This window comes from Schistocerca piceifrons, chromosome 1 (assembly GCF_021461385.2).
Source record: "Schistocerca piceifrons isolate TAMUIC-IGC-003096 chromosome 1, iqSchPice1.1, whole genome shotgun sequence".
Classification (NCBI taxonomy): domain Eukaryota; kingdom Metazoa; phylum Arthropoda; class Insecta; order Orthoptera; family Acrididae; genus Schistocerca; species Schistocerca piceifrons.
Window position 1 is genome coordinate 898,392,421 of NC_060138.1, and position 24,061 is coordinate 898,416,481.

Sequence of the window (24,061 nt, forward strand, 5' to 3'; positions counted from 1 at the left end):
AGAGAGGATCACGAGCATATGTGCAATGGGAGCAGAACTCTGCCAACAACAGTTTACAGTCTGATTGGACTCCAGACTGTTAGTCCACATAACAGCACCACTCGCAGCACCTGAAGATGACTGGATCATTCACCATATATTCTGCATACAATGGAAACTGCTACTACTACTACACTGGGAACCTGGAAGCACTCTATTAATCAATCACACCAAGAAAACCTGAGAGGCAACATGAGAAAAATGTATTTAATAATAAGAACAATAAGGAGCTGTATTTCATATAATAAACTCATGAATATATATTTTGCATATGCTCACTCAACATTGAGTAGTAGCTGGAGAACACTGTTGAGCAAGGCAGAAACTTTTCAGGCTACAGAAAATATAATACTTTAATGTTGAGATTGGACAAGAAAAAAAAAAATCAGAAAAAATAATAACTACAAAAAACTTAACACAAACAAATGACATACAATTTCAGTGACAAATGCAGCACTATTCCAAAAAGTTATTCTTCATCCCAGCATCAAACTGTATAACACATTACCGAGCTACATAAAAATAATAACTGACAAGGATAAATTCAAGTCACATGCAAAAGATTACTTGGTCAAGCACTGCTTCTGTTCTGTGTACTGTAGTATTTAAGCACTCGTCCAACTTCTCTTGGGCATTATACAATACTTTATTTACTTGCTTTATGTATTTATGTGTCCATTAAATAAATGAATTTTGCAGTAATCTTTGGACTCTTTTAAAAAATTTTGTCTGATTTTATGTGCTACTTTGTTATTGTGCATCAGACATAAATCCACCACCACATGCTAGAAATTAGAAATGAAATGGCAATGAAAACCGAGGGTGGAAATCGGTGACACTGACTGAAAGAAGACAAATTTAATTTCATCAGTCAGATAAGTTACGGCAAGTGTTTTCTAAGATGAATTTGGATACTTGATGTGATTACCATTCAAATGCTAAAACAATAACTAGCAAATACTGTGTAAGTCATACATGACAGGAAGCTGGGACTGTTTAGAGGAAATAACCCACCTCTGGTAGAACTGGAGGATTTGATATACAAATTGTTGGGATGTACACCCTGTTTACCAGATTTGGCAGCCTCTCATTCCACCTAAGTCTTTAGAAATGTGAGACAAAAATTTTTTTCACCCCAATGGAGAGGTGACAGCATCCATATATGTGCATTTGCAAACATTTCAGGACTGGATTACAGGGATGCAATGAGTTCACTGGAGAATCATTTATCCAAAGTAAATTAATCAACAAGGGAACAACATTGAAATCAGGGAATCTTTGATCCAAAGAATACTAACTTTCATGGCCAGAGCAAAAATGTTTCACGTTGCCCTTATATCTGTATATGTGGAGGGGGGAGGAGGGGGGGGGGGGTGGCCACACATTTCAAGAGGATACAAGTTCATATGCTGAGTTACTATGTTCAAGTTCTTTATTCACCAATCAATGTCTCCATTATAGGTAAGTGGTGTGCAAGCAAACAGAACCCTCTTAGTCTTTGAAAATGTTCTACTTACAATATTTCAATATTGCCACAGATCTTGTGATGCTTTATTAACAAACATGAACACCAATAAGTGAAGTTCATGTTTTGTTTATTCCACTTATTGAACAATTTTGATGCCTGCCTACAATACAGCTGGAAAGTTGACTAAACATTAGTTAAAGAAAACATGTTAGCTAGAATTTCTGTTAGTGTTCTCAATTGCATCTCAGTCATATAAAATCATTAACATCTAAGCTTGCTATGAAGATTTGTGTAGTCAGCAAACTTAATAAACTCAGGCTAACGTATTCTCAAATCTTTTTACCTACAGAGAACTTAGATCCATAATTATGTTATTTTCAAAAAACTGGCACAACTCTAGGGTTATAACATGAACACTTTCTCGTTATGAAAAATCAAATCCAATGGCTATGTCCGTAGGGAAAATTTATGAGGCAGTAAAATCACATAACAGCTACATTTACTAATTACTATGCTTGTATTTTGTCCATGATTTTCCAGTACTGCATGTAAAATTAGCACTTGTGAGAAGTACTGGTAGATGAACAGTGACACAGTATGCAACTTATCACCACCGTACAATGGAGCTACTAAGCACAGTGACCTACAGCTGCACTCCAAAACATGTGCTGAACCCATTACATGCCTGGATATTTGTTAAAAAAGGATAGTGTAGTTGAATGAAACAAACAACCTGATATACCTGCCAAACAACAATGACATCTTCAGATTTTAATACAGTGCAACTCACACTTGAAAGAACTTCTCAAAGAAGAACTGAATGCTCTTCAGAGAATAATTAGAAGAGGTTGATAGTTCCTTAAGAATACATTCTGGGATTCACTCAAACATTACAAAATGTACTGCCTCCTTCTTCCCGACAACCAGTGTTTAACTCATCATGCAGTCACCACTTCCATTACAGCACATCCCTACACATTGTGGAATAAATAAGAGTACATCATTTAACTGGAGCATATGATCAGTCATGTTTACAATGCATTGATTCCCAAACTTACATCACTACTACATACACATACATCACGACCACATCTATATAGATTTAGCACAAGGCCACTTTGGAACAAGTATTTTAATCTATATTGTCAATCACGCTCATTCCCTTTCTCGAATGAAAAACAGCCCATAGTTGCACTAAGTTATGTTTATTTTAAACTTTGAACATGGTTTTTGCTATAATAATATTGGACACCATGAGCAAGGAATTTAGTGTCATTCTAAGTCTGGCTTTTCAAGTAACTTGTGACGTATCATCTAGTGTTGAAGTAAATGTATCATTTCCTTTGTTTCTGGCTATGATATTTATTTTACTACAGATTACTTTGATTAAATGAAACTCCCTAACATGAATGTTAGAATTCTTATCATTATTTGATAACACTTGCCATGTCACTTAATGACATAATTAACAAAAGTGTGGAAGGGACATACTGCTACTCATCACATTGAGGAGGTGTTGAGTCACAGACTTGCACAAGAAACAGGCTGTTAAAATATTTAATCTATCAGACAAAGTCCTTCTTCTTCTGAAGAAAATACACCAAACTTGCACATGCACAAATCTCACATACATGGCCACTGCTTCCAGGTGATGGCGCCCAACTGCGACTGCATTTGACGTTATTAGCAGGCTGCTGGGATGGGTGGGAGGGGGTTATGAAGGGGGCATGTGGGAGGGGGGGGGGGGATTGCAGAGATGAGGAAAAATTCCTCATTTCAGGGCAACAGGAGAGGTAGTCGAAACCTGGTAGAGAAAGTGATTCAGTTGATCCAATCCAGGGTGGTGCTGAGTCATAAGAGGAGTGCTCCTTTTAGGCCAGACTGGGTATGTGGGAGGTGGTAGGTGACTGGATAGACAAGGCATGGGAGATCTCTCTATTGACAGGGATGGGAGGGTAATTTTGGTTTGCGAAGACCTCAGTGAAATCCTTGGCATCTTTGGAGAGGGACTGTTCATCACACTACAGTGGCGATGACCACTGGTTCTGGACGAATGTGGATAGGATGTTCTCAACCTCAGTCCACATCACAAAGTTGTCATCAGTGAACCTGAACCAGGTGAGGGGTTTGGGAAAGATTCCTTAGATGGTCCATGTATAGGTTGCCATGGATTGGTGCTTTGCATGTGCCCACTGCTGTACCACATATAGGTTTGTAGGTGATGACTTCCAAGAAAAAGCAATTTTCAGTGAGGATTCAGATTGCCATGGTGACCAGGAAGGACAGTATAGGTTTGGAGTCAGTCAGGTGTTGGGAAAGATAGCATTCAATAAGCGGCAAGGCCGTGAGCAATGAGGATATTAGTGTAGGGAGAGGCGATATAGACAGTAACGAAGAGGGTGCTGGGTGGTATAGGAACAGGAACTGTGGAGGGTTGGTGGAGGAAATGAAACCAACCCACAATACTTCTCCTTTTAAAGCATCACCTACAAACAAATCTGCAGTACACAAGTGGGAAGCCGAATGGCACCACCCAGTGCCAACCTATTCATGGGCCATTTAGAGGAATCCTTCCTATGTGCCCAGAATCCCAAACCTCTCACCTGCTTCCGACTTACTGATGACATCACTGTGATCTAGATCAAGGATGAGAAGACCTATAAACATTCTTTCAACACTTTCTTCCCCACTCACGTCTTTCTCAGTGTTTACGTCCACCTCACAGATGGCTACTTAAGTACCTCTGTCCGCATCAATGCTACCAACTACAAACAAAACATCCACTTCAACAACTACCACCCATTTCATACCAAGAAGTCCCTTTCATATAGCTTAGCCACCTGTGGTCATCACAACTGCAGAGACAAACAGCCCCTCTCCAAAGCTTCCAAGGCTCTCACTGAGGCCTTCAGCGACTAAAATTATCCTCCTAACCTAATTCAGAATCAGGTCTCTCATGCCTTCTCTCTCTAATCGCCTACCACCTCAAACATACCCACTGTCGGGCCACAAAGGAGCACTCCTCTTGTGACTCAGTAGCACCCAGGACTGGATCAACTGAATAACTTTCTCTGCCAGGATTCTGACTATCTCTCGTGATGCACTGAAATGAGAAAATTCTTCCCCATCTCTCCCATAGTGGTATTCTGCCACCCATCGAATCTACACAATATCCTTGTTCATCCCTACTCCAACCCTGCTACCAACCCCTCGCCTCATAGCTCATATTCCTACAATAGACCAAGATGAGAGACCTGTCCTCCTGCTACTATTTACTCGTCTTGTCACAGACATCTCCTTTGCTGTAAAAGACAGGGCCACCTAAGAAAGCAGCCGTGTGATTTACAAATCTGGAACAATTGTAACGCTTCCCACATTTGGATGACAATTAACAAGTTGTATATTCACATGAATGACCAATGTCAAACTGTGGCCAAGTGTCAGCTGGACCACCCAGGTGCTGAAAATGCAACCAACACAATGTGCTTCACTTTAATGACTGCTTCACAGTCTGCACCATCTGGATTCTTCCTACCAATAGCTTTTCTGAAGTGAGCAGATGGAATCTCTCCCAACACCATATCCTTAATAATTCCCATAACCCCCCCCCTGCCCCTTCAACCTTTGCTAACCCGTGTCCTCCACCAACAACCTATCCCCTTCCTTATTCCCACTCAAGTCCTTCTACCCCACCAATGCGCTCACCCATTGCACCTGTCTGTGACTCTATGCCTCATCTATGTGGTGACTAGCAATCTATCCTTTCCATATTACTGTTATTTGATCCTACTTTTTCCACTGTTTAAAATGTAATTAAGTTATGTAGACCTATCAAGACTGATAGGACATACACCTGCGAACATTCTGACGCAAAAGACTATATGGTGATAAATTATTTATATGACAGATTGCATATGGTGTGTGATATGGAAGTGGTTGACACTGAAATTAAACACTTTAACCTACAAGTCAAATCACAAACAGAAAAGTGGCATCATTTAACAGATTTCTATTCCACTAAAACAGTTTGCACAACAATACCATGAAGCAAAATTCGAACTGATTTATAACATTCTCTTTTCTGTTTATTAGATCAATTTCATTAGAATCTCTACAGCCTGCCTTCACCATGAGTGATTTGGGGAAAATCTTTAAAAGAAAATGAGCAACACCTAAATGGAATTTTAATATAATTTCTCCTGAAACTTCCTGGCAGATTAAAACTGTGTGCCGGACTAAGACTCGAACTCGAGAACTTTGCCTTTCGCGGGCAAGTGCTCTATCAACTGAGCTACCCCAGCACGACTCGCGCCCCATCCTCACAGCTTTATTTCTGCCAGTACCTCACCTCCTACCTTACAAACTTTACAGAAGCTCTCCTGCGAACCTTCGCAGTAAAGTTTGGAAGGTAGGAGATGAGGTACTGGCAGAAGTAAAGCTGTGAGGACGGGGCGTGAGTCGTGCTTGGGTAGCTTAGTTGATAGAGCACTTGCCCGCAAAAGACAGACGTCCCGAGTTCGAGTCTCAGTCTGGCACACAGTTTTAATCTGCCAGGAAGTTTCATATCAGCGCACACGTCCGCTGCAGAGTGAAAATCTCATTCTGGATAATTTCTCCTCATTGTAAAACATTATTCACAGTATGAATAACATGATGTTTGCAATTTCACTATCCACAAATTTTACAATCAAATTATTACTGTACTTACTGCTCACAAATTTTCATTTTAACATTAGTGGTAGAGAGAAACCAAATGCTGCAATTGAAACGAAAGTTGAGGTGGGTTGTGGAACTAAATAATACTAACTGCTCAACCAAGACAACACTTTTTGACAGTGCTAGAGAGATTTCTAACATCAAGCTTTTATTTTCTACAGTTTCAAAAATCTCTGTATGTTAAATAATTAAAATAAATTTACTCTGTCTGTAAACTGCAAGTAAAAAAAAAATAATTATTATAAAATGCAGAGCACAGTAATTTGGAGACTGATTTTGTTTGTAGATTTGGCAATATTTGATGGCCGAAATTTTAACAATGCAAGCTCTTCTCCTGATGTACAGTGCTGAAGTCACTTCGCAACTGCACAGAATTTCAATGACGAGATAACAGTTACATTTTTACCTTCACCAGACACTGAGGAAGTTGGTTGATGGCACTTACAGAAGTAGAAATTATTTTGGCATTGTTCATGAAAAATGATGCACAGTTTGTAAGATGAGATATTGCAACAAAATCATTGGTTAGAGGTGGTTTTGTTGACATGGAGCTACAAGAAAGACATTATGAATTCACATAACTTCGACCTGTCATTCAAAGAGTAGTGTCCTCCCCCAAGATTACATAATAGTGAATCAATTAAATATGGAGACTAGTAAAATGGGCAATGACTGGAAATAAATGTTCACTTTCAAGAAACCTTAGAATTTTCACTTGCATCATGGACGATTTTATTTAAAGATAAAATGAAAAGCTGTCAAGTAACATATTTGTTCAATATAAGAAAGGAGAAATCAGGACACAAAATTTAATTGAATAAAAATTTTCCCAAAAACAATTTATTAATGCAGCTATAATGAACACAAGATATTTTGGAGGTTGAAAGAAAGATGTTAAGAGTCAGCTGTCTTGCATCTGCCAATTACCTGGTGAATCTTGTCAAGAAATGCAGAGGCAGCTGTGAAGCAGATAAACATACTGAACAAAAATGCAAAAAAAGCTGGTCTCCAAACTTCTTTAGAAAACAAAGTACATTACCAACATCTGAACAATAACTCATCACCTAACAACAGAGTACCGTAAAATAGAAAAGTGGACAGTTTCAGATACCTTGATGAAGTAATAAAGATAAAAGGCCAACAACAGCAGAAGACAGAGGATGAGCACTGCTTTCATAGGACAATTGTCCTATATAAGAAAAGGCAATCACAAGAAAAGCTGAACTCAGGCACTATAACACACTGATCGAAACTGAAAGTCTATATACAAGTGAATGCCTCAGAAAGATAGGAAAGGCTGGCCTGAGAGATGCCAAGAAATTTGAATGCAAGATCCTTTGGAAAATATTGGGTCCTAAGATACTGGATGAACAGTATCGACTGTGAGGAAGAAAAGAGTTGTACAGGGATAATGAAAGGCTGATTGAGTCAATAAGGAAATGGCAACTAAAGTTCTATGGACATATATTCATGATGGTATCCCCCCCCCCCCCCCCCCCCCCCCCCCGCACACACGCACACACACACACACACACACACACACACACACACACACACACACACACACACAGAGAGAGAGAGAGAGAGAGAGTGAGAGAGAGAGAGAGAGAGAGAGAGAGAGAACAGTCAGAAATGGCTCACAGAGATACGTAAAGAATCCAAGCAATATATAGATGAAAGATGGGAAACATCACTAAAATATGTCTTTAGTAATATAGAAATGAAATTGGGTGAATGTAATTATGTCTCGATGATCCACTACGAACCAAATGAATGCAGAAGTGAAAGAAAGGTCTTGAAGGTATGACATTTCTGTCCAACAACACACAGCATAAATTTAAAGAAGTGATACTAATGGCACACAAATTACATGATAGCATTGCACTTTCATGGTGACTAACTATGTACATACTCAAATGTATCAGCTGCAATTTCAGTTTACACTAGAATTACAAAAAATAGTATTTTCTTTGACTGAATGCAAGTATTCTACTTTTCTTGAAGCAAAATGGAATTACTGTACACTGATCACACAAGCAAAGTATTGTTAAAGAACTACTCACATTCCAAGAGCTTGGGCAGGTCGAAAGAAGCAGTCAATCCAACGAGAGCCAATTGGTAATGAATACCACCATGATCTACCTCCTGGGACTCCTGATCTGTTATGATCTTCATCTTCCTCTGGCAAAGGGTCTTGTATGAAGCCTGCTATTGCCACCAAATATACCAAGAGTGAACCCATCACCACGTATGGGCGTTGGCACATTAACCACAGATCAGAACGTACAGCTGCCGCAACTTCTGTCAAGTTGAGTTCTCGCACCTACAATTGTTTCCATGTATTTTTGAGAAAGTTCATTATCAACAAAACAGTTTTCTGAGTATTCTCCATGACAACATATTAAACTAATTCATAAAAGAATTTTGTCCAGAAATAAAGATACCACATATATGGACAAAAAAATTATGTTAGAATCACACCAATACTACTGAGTCTCTGTTTACATCCATCAGAGTAATGAAGAAACCTCACAGAGCTATAAATTCAAAGAAACAGTATCGATGGTAATCGAGAGAGATACACAAAAATAAATTAATAACTGATGGTACAGATCCCCATGGTATATAAAACAGGTCAGAACACTGTTGCAGACACTACGAAAAAAGCAAGGGCAAATTTAAAAGAATACTAAATCCCCAAGACTTGCAAAGTTTTATAAAATCTCAAAAATCAGCACAATCTTGTATGTGAGATGCTTTTAATAGTTTCCAAAACTAAATCCTGTCTATAAATCTGGCAGAAAACCTAAGGAAATGCTGGTCTTATGCTAAGTACACTAGTGGTAAAATGCACTTAATATCTTCACTGTGTGATAGCAATGGTAACGATACTGATGATAAAGCCAAGTTACTGAACACATGGTTTTCTGAAATTCCTTCAGCAATGAAGAAAAGTACGTATTCCAGAATTTGAATCAAGAACAATTCCCAACATGAGTAACTTGATGTAGAAAAGTAGCTAAACCCACTGGCTTATACAGATGGCCACAGGTTTCAAATTCATTATTACAATGCCGGCTGTGAGACAGGCCAAGCAGCTATGGTTTCTTCTTTTCTGTCAAAAGATGACACGACACGTTATAATCAATTGGAAAGCTGAGAAATATATCTATGTCGCAGTGTACCACACACACTATTTCCCTTAATATTTTGTGAGTTATAAACAACAATTCTCAAGGTTTCTCACCAGCTGTGTAGTCACAAGCAATTACATACCATAAAAAGTTTCTCTCTGACATGGAAATCAAAAGTCTCTTGAATAAAGGTGACGGTGATAAACCTGAAAGTGATCAAAGAGATAGTGACAGTGATGTTGCACCAACAGGTATGAGTGCTGGTAAAAAACAGAAGGTAGAAAAATTAAAATGGGGAATAAATCATGATAAACCTTCCAAAATTTCGTTTTCTGGTTCTAGTGGCATCAATTCTAGGGTTCAAAGACAACTTCCTCGACTACTAACCCCCTTAGATATTTACAGAAACAGGGTCCATTTGTTGTTCTGAGAGAATGTAGCAGTGGAAAAAGACAGATATGCAAAAGATTTTTATGAAAAGTGTCATACTTTGAAATCAAACAATGCCTTGTTTCCTGCTAATTCTAAAGAAATTCAAGCATATTTTGCTTTAAGTATTCTTATGGCAGTCCATACTCACCTACTATTTTTCCTTCTCTTCCTTTTCATACTACTGAATTCCAGGCCTCCATCACAGTTACATTTTCATTTGCATTAACTACCTGAATAATTTCTTTTAACTCCACGTACAATCCTTCGATCTCTTCATCATTGTGGAGATGGCATATAAACTTGTGCTACTGTTGCTGATGTTGACTTTGTTTGTATCTTGACTACAACAACGCATTCACTATGCTGTTCATAGTAACTTACCCACATTCCTATTTTTGTATTCATTATTAAATCTACTCCTGCATTATCCTTATTTGATTTTGTATTTATAATCCTGTATTCACCTGACCAGAAATCCTGTTCCTCCTGCCACTGAACTCCCGTTATATCAAACTTTAACCTATCCGATTTTCCTTTTCAGTTTTCTAACCTACCTATGCAATTATGGGATCTAACATTCTGTGTTCCAATCTGCAGAAAACCAGTTTTGTTTCTCCTGATGACAACATCCTCCTGAGTAGTCCCTGGCCAGAGGCAGACTATTTTACCTCTGGAGTATTTTATTCAAGATGATGCCATCATTTAATCATACAGTAGAGATGCATGCACTTGGGAAAAATTATGGCTTTAGTTTCTCCTTGTTTTCAGCCGTTCACAGTAACAGCACAATGAGGCCCTTTTGGTTGATGTTACAAACCCAGATCAGTCAATCATCGAAATTGTTGCCCCTGCAACCACTGAAAAGGCTGCTGCCCCTCTTCAGGAACCACAAATCTGTCTGGTCTCTCAACAGATACCACTCTGTTGGGGTTGCAGCTACGGTACACTAATCAGTACTGCAAAGGCACGCAAGCCAGTCCACCAACAGCAAGGTCCATGGTTCGTTGGGGGAGGAGGTTGGTTGATTGTTGGTTGGTTGGTTTATAAGAGGGGAGGAAGGGACCAAACTGCGAGGTCATTGGTCCCTTGTTCCCAATAAAATAATTATACAAGGGAAAGATGAAAAGAAAGGAGACGTACAGCACAATAAAAAGAGAAATGAAGAACCAGAAGAACGACAGAAGGACAACCAGCACTGCTACAGACAAAAATAGGAGAAGAAAACCATACAGAGAAGCAATAAACAGGTAGAAAGGGTAAAAACTAGACAGCAGATGACTGTGGCTGGCCGACCACAAGAATAAAAAGGAAAAACCAGTCACTCTGCGACACATTACAACGTGCACCCTAAAAGCATTAAATGGCAATGAGTCCGTTAACTGAAGAGTCCGTTGTAGGGCAGGCAAAGAAGGTCAGCTCACCAAGATATGGGCCACTATCAGCCAGGCACCGCACTGACAATGAGGCAGGTCATCACGGAGCATGAGGTAGCTGTGTGTCACCCAAACGTAGCCAATGCGGAGCCGGCAGAGAACCACAGAGTACCTGCGAGAGGCCCGCATGGAGGACTGCCACACAATCATAGTCTCCTTAATGGCATGCAGTTTGTTGTGCATGCTGAGGTTATGGCATTTTGTCCGCCAAAGTCGCAAAACCTTGAGGCGTAGTACTGAACGCAGGTCAGTTGCAGAGAAGCTGATCTCCATAAGTGGTTACCGCTTAGCCTGTTTGACCAGCCTGTCGGCAAGTTCGTTGTCTGGGATTCTGACATGACCTGGGGTCCAGACAAACACCACTGAATGACCGGACTGTTCCAGGGGCATAACCGAGTCCTTAGGGCCATGTGAAAGGTCCAGGCGAAGCTACGGCCTTGTTCTTGAATGGACCACAAGTATAGGTGGTAAAGGCAAGGACTCCAGTTCATAAAGAAGGGATTAGACACGAACTGCAACTGAAAGCCCTGACCTAGGCTGCCGATACAGGAGATGAACCACCGTGGGTGGGAAAAGGAGACTGTCATTCCGATGCGCAGGAGAACTACGAACATGTGCTACGGCCAGCAGTTGTGCACGCCTAACCTGCAATGGAGGCACTTCAGTTTCCACAAGGATGCTGGTACTGGACTCAACCTAAAAGCTCCTGTTGTTAGGTCAATGCCACAGTGGTGAACTGGGTAAAGTAAATGCAACACTGAGGGCACTGGAGAATCATGACTCCCATAGTCAAGGTGGGATTGAACAGTGTAGAGCAATCTGCACCCCAGTTAGTGTTGCTCAGGCAGCGGAGTGTATTTAGGTGCTGCCAGAATTTCCACTTAAGCTGCTGAAGGTGAAGAAGCCAAGTCAAAGGGGCATCAAAAACCGGTCCTAAGAACTGATATGTCTCCACTACAGTGAGTGAATCGTCATTATGGAAAGACATCGACAGAAGTGCATAACACACGACTTTATAGCAAAAACTGGAAACCATGGACTAGAGCCCATGACCGCGCCTTGTGGATGACTCCCTGTAGGCGCTGTCAGCAACACCATTACTGGCGGAGCAGTATGAAATGCATAAGTTGTCTGCATACAGAGAATGTGAGACGGACAGCCCTACAGCTGCTGCTAGACCATTAATAGCCACTAAAAATAGAGATAGACTCAATACAGAGCCCTGCGGGACCCCATTCTCCTGGATATGGAGGGATCTATGGGAGGCACCAACTTCGACACAGAATGTACGAAGCGACAGGGAATTCTGGATAAAAATTAGGAGTGGGCTTTGGAGACCGCACTCGTATAATGTGGCAAGGATATGATGTTGACAGGTCGTGTCATACACTTTTTGTAAATAAAAAAGATGGCAACCAGGTGTTGGCGTCTGGAAAAGGCTGTTCAGATGGCAGACTCTAGGAAAACAAGAGTATCAGTGATAGAGCAACCCTGGCGGAAGCCGACCTGACATAGAGCCAATAGGCGATGTGACTCCAGGTCCCGACCCAACCCTGCTACCAACACACCATACGTTCCAGCAGCTTACAAACAACATTGGTGAGGCTGATGGGCTGATAGCTATCCACATCAAGTGGGTTTCTACCGGGTTTGAGCACTGGTATGATGGTGCTCTACCGCCATTGTGATGCAAAGGCGCCACGCACCAGATCCGGTTGAAGATTACGAGGAGATGTCGCTTGTAGTCAGATGAGAGATGTTTAATCATCTGACTGTGTATCTGATCTGGCCCAGGAGCTGTATCGGGGCAATGTGCAAGGGCACAGAGGAGCTCCTACTCTGTAAATGGGGCGTTATAGGGTTCACTGTGGCATGTAGTAAACGAGAGAACTTTCCCTTCCAGCCACCATTTGGGAGTGCGAAAGGCTGGGGGGTAATTCTCCAACGTAGAGGCTCGAGTATAGTGCTCAGCAAAGTGCTCGGCAATCACATTTGCGTCGGTAGATAACACGCCATTTATGTTAATACCAGGAACACCTGTTGGGGTCTGGTACCCGTAAACACGTCTGATCTTCCCAGACTCGGGAAGGTGACGTATGGCACCCAATGGTCGAAACATATCTCTCCCAACACTCCTGCTTCCGTTGTTTGATAAGATAGTCAGTGCGAGCACAGAGCCATTTAAAGGCTATGAGGTGCTCCAGGGAAGGGTGCCGCTTATGCTGTTGTAGAATTTGCCAACATTCCTTAATTGCTTCAGTGACTTCCGCCGACCACCAAGGGACTGTCTTCACTAGGGGTACCCTAAAGAGCGAGGGATCATGTTTTCTGCCACGGAAACAATTGTTGTAGTCACCTGCTCAACCATCCCATCAATGTTCCTGTGTGGGGGAGATTCAACAGTGACAGCAGAGGTGAATGTTTCCCAGTCCGCCTTGTTTAAAGCCCATCCGGGCAGGCGTCCGTGGGCTTGACGCATGGGCAGTGACAGGAAGATGGGGAGGTGGTCACTACCACACAGGTTGTCGTGTGCTCTCCAGTGGATAGATGGGAGAAGTCCTGGACTGCAAATGGATAAATCAGTGGTCAAGTAACTACCATAAGCCACAATGAAATGTGTGGCGGCCCCAGTATTTAAGAGGCAGAGGTTGAACTGAGACAATAAAGTTGCGACATCTCTGCCTCGGCCAGTAAGCACAGTGCCACCCCACAAGGGGTTGTGGCCGTTAAAATCTCCCAAAAGTAGGAAAGGTTTAGGGAGTTAATCAACCAATGCAGCTAATACATTCAGGGGTACTGCACCATCTGGAGGAGGATATACAGTGCAGACAGTTATTTCCCGCATCGTCCATATTCTGAGAGCCACAGTGCATGATGGACATGACGCACCATGTAAGGTGCCTTTTCCCAATTGGCTTGCTCTTCAGGAAATTTTGAAAAATGGAGGTCAAACCCTGCAGGGGACCATCACAAACATGTGAGTTGGCCTATTCTAACCTCCAGACCTGCAGGGATGGGGGGTGGAGAGAGGGGGAGGGAGGGGGGGGGGGGGGGAAGGGCATGAGAATATGGACTGGAGGAAAAGAATGAAAGAGGAGGTTGCCTGGTAGAATTTTGCACAGAGCATAATTTAATCTCTACAAATACTTCGTTTTAGAATTGTGAAAGAAGATTGTACACATGAAAGAGACCTGGAGACACTGGAAGGTTTCAGACTGATTACATAATAGTAAGACACAGATTTTGGATCCAGATTTTAAAATGTAAGACATTTCCAGAGGCAGATGCGGACTCTGACCACAATTTACTGTTCATGAACCGTAGATTAAAGCTAAAAGAATTGCAAAATAGTAGGAAATTAAGGATATGGGGCCAGTATACGATGAAATAACCAGACTTTGTTGAAAGTTTCAGAGGGAGCATTAGGCAACAGGTGACTTGAACAGAGGAAAGGAACACATTAGAAGATGAATGGGTAGGTTTAAGAGATGAAGTCGTGAAGACAGAAGAGGAAAAATAGGTAAAAAGCCCTAGTAAAAAACCTTGGATTACACTGGAGATATTGAATTTAACTAATAAAAGGAGAAAATTTAAAAATGCAGCAAATGGAACAGGTGAAAGGGAATACAAATGTCTAAAAATGAGATTGACAGGGAGTGCAAAACGGCTAAGTAGGAATGGCTAAGAGGAGAAATGTCAGGATTTAGATCCATATTTTACCAGAGGACAGATGGATACCACCTACAGCAAAATTAAAGTGGCTTTCGGAGAGAAGAGAAGCAGCTGTACGACATCAAGAGCTCAGATGGATAACCAGTCCCAACCAAAGAAGAGAAATTTGAAAGGTGAAAGGAGTATGTACAGGGTCTTTACACGGGAGGTGAACTTGGAAACGATATTACAGAAAGGGAAGAGGATGTAAACAAGGAGGAGAGGGGGAAATACGATACTGTGACAAAAATTTGACAGAGCACTGAAACACATAAGTCTAAGCAAGGCCCTGGGAGTAGACAGCATTCTGTCAGAACTACTGATAGCCTTGGAGAGCCAGCCATGATAAAATTATTCCGTCTGGAGTGCAAGATGTATGAGACAGGCAAAATACCCTCACACTTCAAGAATATAGTTCTAATTCCAAAGAAAGCAGGTGCTGATCAGTGTGAAAATTGCCAAACTATCAGTTTAATAATCACAGTTGCAAAACACTAACATGAATTCTTTACAGAAGAATAGAAAAACTGATAGAGAAGTTGAACTCAGATAAGATTAGTTTGGATTTCCAGAAAAATGTAGGGACAAGCAAAGTGATACTGAACCTATGACTTACCTTAGAGGACAGATTAAGGAAAGGCAAACCTACATTTATAGCATTTGCAGACTTAGAGAAAGTTTTTGACAACGTTGACTGGAATAATCTCTCCAAAATTTGGAAGGTAGCAGGGGTAAAATACAGGAAGCAGAAGCCTACTTACTACTTGTACAGAAACCAGATGGCATTTATGTGAGTCCAGGGGCATGAAAGGGAAGAAACGGTCAAGAACGAAGTGAGGCAGGGTTGTAGCCTATCCCAGATGTTACTGAAATGGTACATTGAGCAAGCAGTACAAAAACCAAAGAAAAATGTGGAGTAGGAATTAAAGCTCAGGGAGCAGAAATATAAACTTTGAAACTTGCTGAAGAGACTGTAATTCTGCCGGAGACAGGAAAGGACTTGGAAGAGCAATTAAACAGAATGAACAGTGTCTTGAAAGGTGGAAATAAGATGAACATCAACAAAAGCAAAACAAGGGTAATGGAATGTAATCAAATTAATTCAAGTGATGCTGAGGGAATTAGATTAGGAAATGAGACACTTGAACTACTAAATGAGTTGTGCTATTTGGGGAGCAAAATAACTGATGATGGTCAAAGTAGAGAGAATATGACGTGAGGACTGGAGATGGCAAGTAAAGTGTTTCTGAAGAGAAATTTGTTAACATGGAGTATAGATTTAAGTGTCATGAATCTTTTTATTGGAGGTATTTGTCTGGTATATAACCAAGTATGGAAGTAAAACGTAGATGGTAAACAGTTTAGACAAGAAGCTTTTGAAATGTGGTGCTACAGAACAAGGCTGATGACTAGATTGATAGATCACATAACTAATGAAGAGTTACTGCACAGAACTGATGAGGAAAAAAATGTGTGGCACAAACTGACTAGAAAAAGGGGGTCACTCAACAGAATACATTCTGAGACATTAAGGGATCAGAAATTTAGTATTGGAAGGAACTGTGGGTGTAAAAATCGAAAGGGACACCACAAGATGGCTATAGTAAGCAGATTCAGAAGGATGAAAGCTGGAGTAGTTATTCAGAGATGAAGAGGCTCGCACAGGACAGAGTAGCATGAAGAGCTGCATCAAACAGTCTTCGGACTGAAAACGATGACGACAACAACAACAACAACAAAATCAATTCATACTCCTCTCTTTTTTGACGTCATACCCTACACAAGATTCTTATATATTTCTATGCTCATTCATTTTATAAATAATGAAAATGCTGACCTTGCAAAGCACGTGAACAAGTTACAATCTGTTACTGACCATCTGAAACAAAACTTCCAAAGTTTTTGTTATTGTGAATAAGATATTGCAATTGATGAGTGCCTAATGATATTCAGAGACAGACTTCACTGCATACAATTCGATCCCCAAAAAGAAGCATGTTTTGGAATAAAGTTCTTCGAAATTTGTGAAACCCAGATAGTGGCTACTGTTCAGGATTTGATAACTATACATGAGAAATATGTGGGGCAAATAATAAAGAAATCCCAATTAGTGACGGTGTTATGGATCTCATGCAACTGTCATGGTCATACAGTATATGTTGACAACTTGTACACTGTCCCTTCATTGTTTGCAAGGCTCACTGAAAGAGGCACAAATGCTGCAGTGACAGATCTACAAGATACTCTTGGGTTATTTTCACACAAGCTCATGGCTCTGAAGTGGAAGGGTAAAAAAGAAGTAAATATTCTATCCACTATCTATACAGATGTCAATATCACAGCAACAGAAAAAACTGATATGAAAACCAAATCCCAGTCCAGAAGCCCCAAGTATTATACAAAACAACAATTCAATGAATGCAGTTGACAGACAGGATCAGCAGTTGTCATCTTTCCCTCTAATGTGAACATACACCAAAGGATACAAGAATTTTTTCTTTTTTCTGAAGGACATTGGGATTTTCAATTTATGTGTCCTACTAAACAAAGTGTTAGGAAAAAAATCTTGTTTCAGTCAGTTTAGAACTCAGCTGGTTGCTGACATAATAGAGTGGGTCACTACCACACTACCCCAGACATAGATGGCCCCAATCTGGAATTTCCGCTATGAGACTGCAAGCAGCAGATTGAGCACATTTTGTTAGCAAGAGATTGCTTTATTTGAAACTGTAAGAGAGTCTGGTGTATAGTAGGATTACATCCAGAAACAGGGACTTACAATGTTAGGCCTTTTGGAGTAACTCCAAGGGACAGGTAGGTTTCAAGAAACAGAATGTGCGACCTTAGCTTCAATAGTGCACAAGCATGTTTTCGAACCAAATAGATTTAATATGTCAAACGTTCCCTCCCACACAGCCTTGGCATTCGAGGCATAGATATATGTTCAGATGCAAACTATTTACAGCAATACACTGCTGCTCTCACCTCAGCCTTCACTGGACATAATTATCCCACCAGCCCAGTTCAAAAGCAGATTTCCCAGGCCATCACATCCAATTCTGGTACTGCTGATCCTTTCAAGAAACAACTTCAGAGCACACCACTTATCATGGGTATTATCCTGGTCTGGAATGTACTAATCAGCTACTTCGACAAGGCCATGACTTCCTAAAACCATGTTCTATAATGAGATCTGTACTGTCAGATTTTGCCCACCACACCTAGAACAGCTTTTTGTCGCTCTCCCAATCTCCACAATATCCTTGTCAGACCCCATTCTCCTTCTGCATTGATCTCCTTACCCTATGGCTCCTACACCCAAGACCATCCCCACTGCAAGATTTGCCCTATGCACAATTCTACCACCATCTATTCTTGCCCTGTAAGTGGTAAAACATATATCATAAAAGGGAGATAACCACCTGTGAAACGATACTTCATATACAAGCTGTTATGTAAACAGTGCTGGTCAAGATGAATGGGTGTAGGCAGAGGGTGTATACTGGCAACAAGCAATATCCTGTTGCAGAGCATCCCTTACAATGTGACAGTCATGACCTTGGTGCCTGTTTCATCACATGGGCCATCTGGATTCTTCCTCCAGACACCAGTTTCTCAGAACTCTGCAGGTGTGAACTAGCGCTACATTATGTCCTTGGTTCTTGCCACCCGCCTACCCTTAATTTATGTTAATTTCTTCTGTCTCGGCATTTATTCACAGTAAATATTCCTTTCTTCACTCTGTTTTAGTTTTCTACACATTTCACTTTCTGACATGTCTGTTTTTTGCTGTCCCCCACCCACCTCCCTTATGTAAAATATATTTAGCTTTTCATTCTTTATTAACTCATGCATGATGCTTTAGCAACAATTTCTGTCTTGCATATTACCCTGTCATCCACCTTTAAGCTTTCAGGTTTTCAAATCTCGTCTGGTGCAGTCCCCAATAATAAGTCTTTCCTTCTCATTGTGTCCAGTAAGTCTGCCCTGACCTGCAGTTTTGGGTGACCTACCCCTTTTCCTAGACCTCTCTAGTCCTTTTCGTTCATCCCTCTTTCTTCCCCTTCAATCTTTCTGCCAGAAGAAGGAGCTCCTGACTCAAAAAACTTGCATAATTGTAATCTTTTTTATGTGCTTGTTCTGCCGCCACTTGGCGAGTAGATTTTTTTATCTATCCTATTACACTATATTGTCAAAAACTGATAGTTTTCATTGTTATAGAAGTAATATTTGGTGTTCCCCAGAGCAATGTTATAGGCCCTCTGTTATTCCTGGACAATCTGTGCAGCCTTCTTATATTGTTTCCAGATGATGCTATTATTTACCATTTTGTAAAGTCATCATATGAACAAAACCATTTGTACAAGAATGGTGCAAAAAGTGGCAATTGACTTTAAATAATGAAAAGTGTGAAATCATCCACATGAGTATTAAAAGGAATGCACTAAATTTTGGTTACACGATAAATCACAAAAATCTGAAGTGTGTCAAGACAACTAAATACCTAGGGGTTACAATCACAACCAACTTAAATTGGAATGATCACATACATAATGTTGTATGGAAAGTGAACCAAACACTGTGATATATTGACAAAACACTTTGAAAATGCAACTGGTCTAATAAAGAGAAGCCTACATTACACTTGACCACCCTCTTCTGAAGTATTGCTGCATCAGATAGGACTGACAGAGGAAATTGAAAAAGTTGAAAGAAGGGCAGTTCATTTTGCATTATAGCTAAATAGGGGAGAGAGTCCTGTGGACATGATACACAAATTTGTGTGACAATCATTAAAACAAAGTGTCTTCGTTGCAGCAAGATCTCCTCATGAAATTTCAATCACCAACTTTTTTGTCCGAATCCAAAAATATTTTGTTTGCACCCACCTTCATAGGGAGAAATTATCGTGTAATGACACAATTTCAGAGATTTTACAGGTCTCATATAGATATGATTTTGTGTATATAGTGTAGTTGTGTGAATCGTTGTGCCAAGGGGCTTAGTGGCTAATGCACCTGCCTAGTAGACAGGAGACCTGGGATAGATTCCTGGCCTTGGTACAAATTTTCACTTGCCACTTCAGTGTATATACATAAAGAAATTATCATCACAATAAAATAAGAGGAATCAGAGCTCGTACAGAGAGATTTAAGTGTCAGTTTTTTCCACACACTGTTCCGGGAGTGGAACAATAGAGAAATATCTTGAAGGTGGTTCGATGAACCCTCAGTCAAGCACTTAATTGTGAATTGCAGAGTAATCATTTAGCCTTAAATATTAGAAGATGTAGTAATTTTTAGTAAACTATCAATGCCCAGCCAGACAGTGACCAATACCTTATACCACACCAAGACAGGGTACTTGTGAAATTAGCATACTTTTTAACAACTCCTCCACAGTATTCCACAATGGGCAAATTATCTAGATAACAATGGAACTACCTGGAGTTTCCATGTTTGATTTTACCTATATAACATAACCATAACAGCAGTCACTCAGGAGCAAGACAAGAAAAATTTTCATTGTGTGTTAGTCAGCCTCTGAGCCAATGACCTGTGATGCGGGCTGGATAAATTTAGTTTTATTCAGCTAAGGTTAAATGGTTTGAGCATATTTGGAGTAAAAATGGTTTTAAGCCCTACATGAACATACAAATGAATTCAAAAGATCTGAAAAAACTATGATCTTATCTTGGAAAAGAAAATTATAGGAAATTTATACTCAAGGTAGTCTGAGTTTCGTATCTCCTAAATTAGTATGCAAAGTAAGTGCTGTATTTGTGTACATTAAACAAAAGTCTGAAATCTGTTCATTGCCTGGCAGTGGGGAAGTCACTTCACTCTGGTGAAAAACATGCTGATTTATATGACTGATGTAAATCTGTCCAATAAAACCGCTGAAAGAACAGTCAGTAGTTGTTGCCTCAAAAATATTATTAAAGAAATAAAAAATCAGTCACAAATTGAAAAGCTTGGCAGTAATATATTACATAAAGAAATTATATTTACTACTGAGCCCTATTTGAACCCTCAGACGAAAAATGGCGAAAAAGGTGAAGAGGAGAGTCTTACGCCTTGGAACTAGAATTTATAGGTCCACATAACAACACAATTTCAACACCCAGGAGGCAGTTTGTTTAGCAACCAAAGGCAACATGAGGCTCACCCCACATTACACAATTTTCTGAATACAGTGACTAACAACCTGTCCTCCACATGTAATTATCATCAGTCCATTGGAGTTGGCTAAAGCACCTACCCAAAAGTATGGAAATGGCACATACAACTTACTCTTCTTATTACATATTCTTAATGCCAATGACTGAGTCCTATTACAGGACACATAAGAAGCAGACTGCTGAATCAGACTACTCTGGTCTACATCGCTCAACTCCTGCATCAGTAGCAATGGGGATGAGAAGAACGATGGAAAGGCTTGGCATCATATCACAGCCAAGGACTGAACAGGAACCAGAATGAATGGTTTGGCTTTCTTATGCCTAACTCAAAATCAGTCCTCCCTGTGACCCAAACAAGAGCCCATGGGAATTAGGACACAACAATTTTGTCAGGTCATTCAAAGATCTAATGTGCTTTGTTTTTAGTGGACACACTCTCAATTTCCCATTTGAGTCCTGTAAGTCAACCACAACTTAGCAGGTCAAGTATGACTGTTAGATGTCATAATGGTACAACAGACTTTGCTTTGTTTTCATCTATCTACATCTATACTCTGCAAACTACTGTGAGGTGCATGGCAGAGGATACGTCCCACAGTACCAGTTATTAGGGTTTTTTCCTGTTCCATTCATGTATGGAGTGCAGGAAGAATGGTTGTTTAAATGCCTCTGTGGGTTGTAGAATATTCCGAGAGTCTCTGTTTAAAGCTGGTTCTTGAAACTTTATGTGTAGGCTTTCTTGGGACAGTTTAGTCTATCTTAAAGAGTCTGCTAGTTCACTTTCTTCAGCATCCCTGTGACACTCTCCCATGGATCAAACAAGCCTATGAACATTCATTCTGCCATTCTCCGTATACATTCAAAACCCTCTGTTGGTCCTACTTGGTATGGATCCCACACACTTGAGCAATATTCTAGAATGGGTTTTATAAGTGATTTGTAAGCAATCTCCATTGCAGACTGATTACATATCCCCAGTATTTACCCAATAAACCACAGTTTACTACCTGCTTTACCCACAGACTGAGCCTATGTGATCATTTCATTTCATATCATATCCCTACAAACTGTTACACACCCAGCTACCTGTATGAGTTGACCAATTCCAACTGTAACTCACTGATATTATAGTCATATGATACTAGTTTTTTTGTTTTGTGAAGTGCACAATTTTACATTTCTGAAGACTTAAAGCACAGTGCCAAACGTTGCACTACTTTCTGATCTTAACAAGATATGATATGAAATGAAATGATCACATAGGCTCAGTCTGTGAGTAAAGCAGGTGGTAAACTGTGGTTTATTGGGTGAATACTGGGGATATGTAATCAGTCTGCAATGGATATATTTAGGCAGCTTCTTTCAAACAGTATTTCATTATAAACAACTGCATTATCTGCAAAAATTCTGAGGTTACTATTGTCTGCAAGATCACTAGTATACAATACGAACAGCAACGGTCCCAACAAAATTCCCTGGTGTACTTCTGAAGCACTTCTACATCTGTCAATGACTCACCATCCAATATAACTTTCTGTGTCCTCCCCCCCCCCCCCCCACCACAAAATAATAATAATAATAATAATAATAATCCTCAATCCTGTGACAAATTTGGCTTCATACATCATATGAACTTACTTTCAATAAGCATACATGTCTTACTGAGTGGAATGCTTTTAGGAAATCTAAAAATACTGCACTATCCATGTAATATAGTCTATTCTCTGTCCTACATGTTTGCAATTGGAAGGAGATCCTCAGACAACTGTCTCCAGCGGTTGCCATGCATTTATCACGTCTGAGTTTTTGAGATTCTGCCAGTGTAACAGTATCGAGGGTACCTAATGTTGAGTACCTTCCACCTGAAGTAAAATTCACAGGTCGAGTGATTAGTATGTACATTCAAAAGTTAGATAGACGAAGGTGTATTAACGAAGTGCACCCAGGAGACACTCATCAAATCCCTCACAATGTAAGAGGGTTGGCTGAAAAGTAATGCCTCCACCTTCTTAACTCTTCAACAGTTGGCAGCATTGGTATGTGACAGGTACTGGCTCGTTCTGTAGCCTCTTCTCTACAGCTCCAGTTGGCAGGAAGCCTTAGCATTGAACGGTTGTGTTGTTACAGTGTAAAGAATGGAACCCTACACAGACAGTCGGTCAATGCAATTTAAGCAATGTGCGGTCGTTGAATTCTTGACAGAAGAAGGTGTCACCCCAAAGGAGATTCATCAGAGAGTGAAAGTTTATGGTGATTGTATTGATGTGAGTACTATGCATCATTGGGTGAATAACTTTAAAGATGTTGAGGTGGGAATATCTGACCTGTGTGACAAACAAAGAGTTGGATGTCCTGTTACAGCAACCACCAAGTTTCACAAGCAAAATGTTGACAGATTGATTCAGGACAGTCATCGTATCACTCAGAGAGAAATTGGAAGCACAATCAACATTTCACAAGAACATGTGGGTCACATTATTGCATGACAATGCCAAACCACACACTTCATGTGCCACCACAGCAAAACTTCAGAGACTGTATCTCACCACCATACGGCATTCTCTATACAGTCTAGATTGAGCACCGTCCGACTTCCATCTGTTCCTGATAACGAAAGACGATCTGCGCAGACATCATTATGCTTCTGATAAAGACGTTGAGAGAACTGTGAGATTGTGGTTGCAGAAACAGAATGTCGACTTCTTCCGTGACGGCTCCAGAAAACTTGATCATCGTTCGCAGAAATGTATCCAATTGGCTGGTGATTATGTGGAAAAGTGAATATTGGTAATTAAAGATCACATTCTAAGGATTATTTTTGCATTTGATTTATCAAAATATTCCCATTCAAACCCAATTAACGAAGGTGGAGGTATTACTTTTCATTCAACCCTCATATATGTCCACGAATGACAACAATTGCAGCAGGCTACGTACATTGTTCAAC

At 40.4% G+C, this 24,061-nt stretch overlaps 1 protein-coding gene across 2 annotated transcripts in view; it reads right to left on the reverse strand.

Moving 5' to 3' along the window:
* LOC124716953 (E3 ubiquitin-protein ligase RNF103-like) overlaps nucleotides 1-24,061 on the reverse strand; it is a 129,004-nt gene that overhangs the window by 38,267 nt on the left and 66,676 nt on the right. For both annotated transcript variants that reach the window (XM_047243556.1, XM_047243547.1), the window contains one exon: nucleotides 8,287-8,546. In XM_047243556.1, coding sequence (XP_047099512.1) covers nucleotides 8,287-8,546 — 260 coding nt within the window. The remainder of the gene's footprint in view (nucleotides 1-8,286; nucleotides 8,547-24,061) is intronic.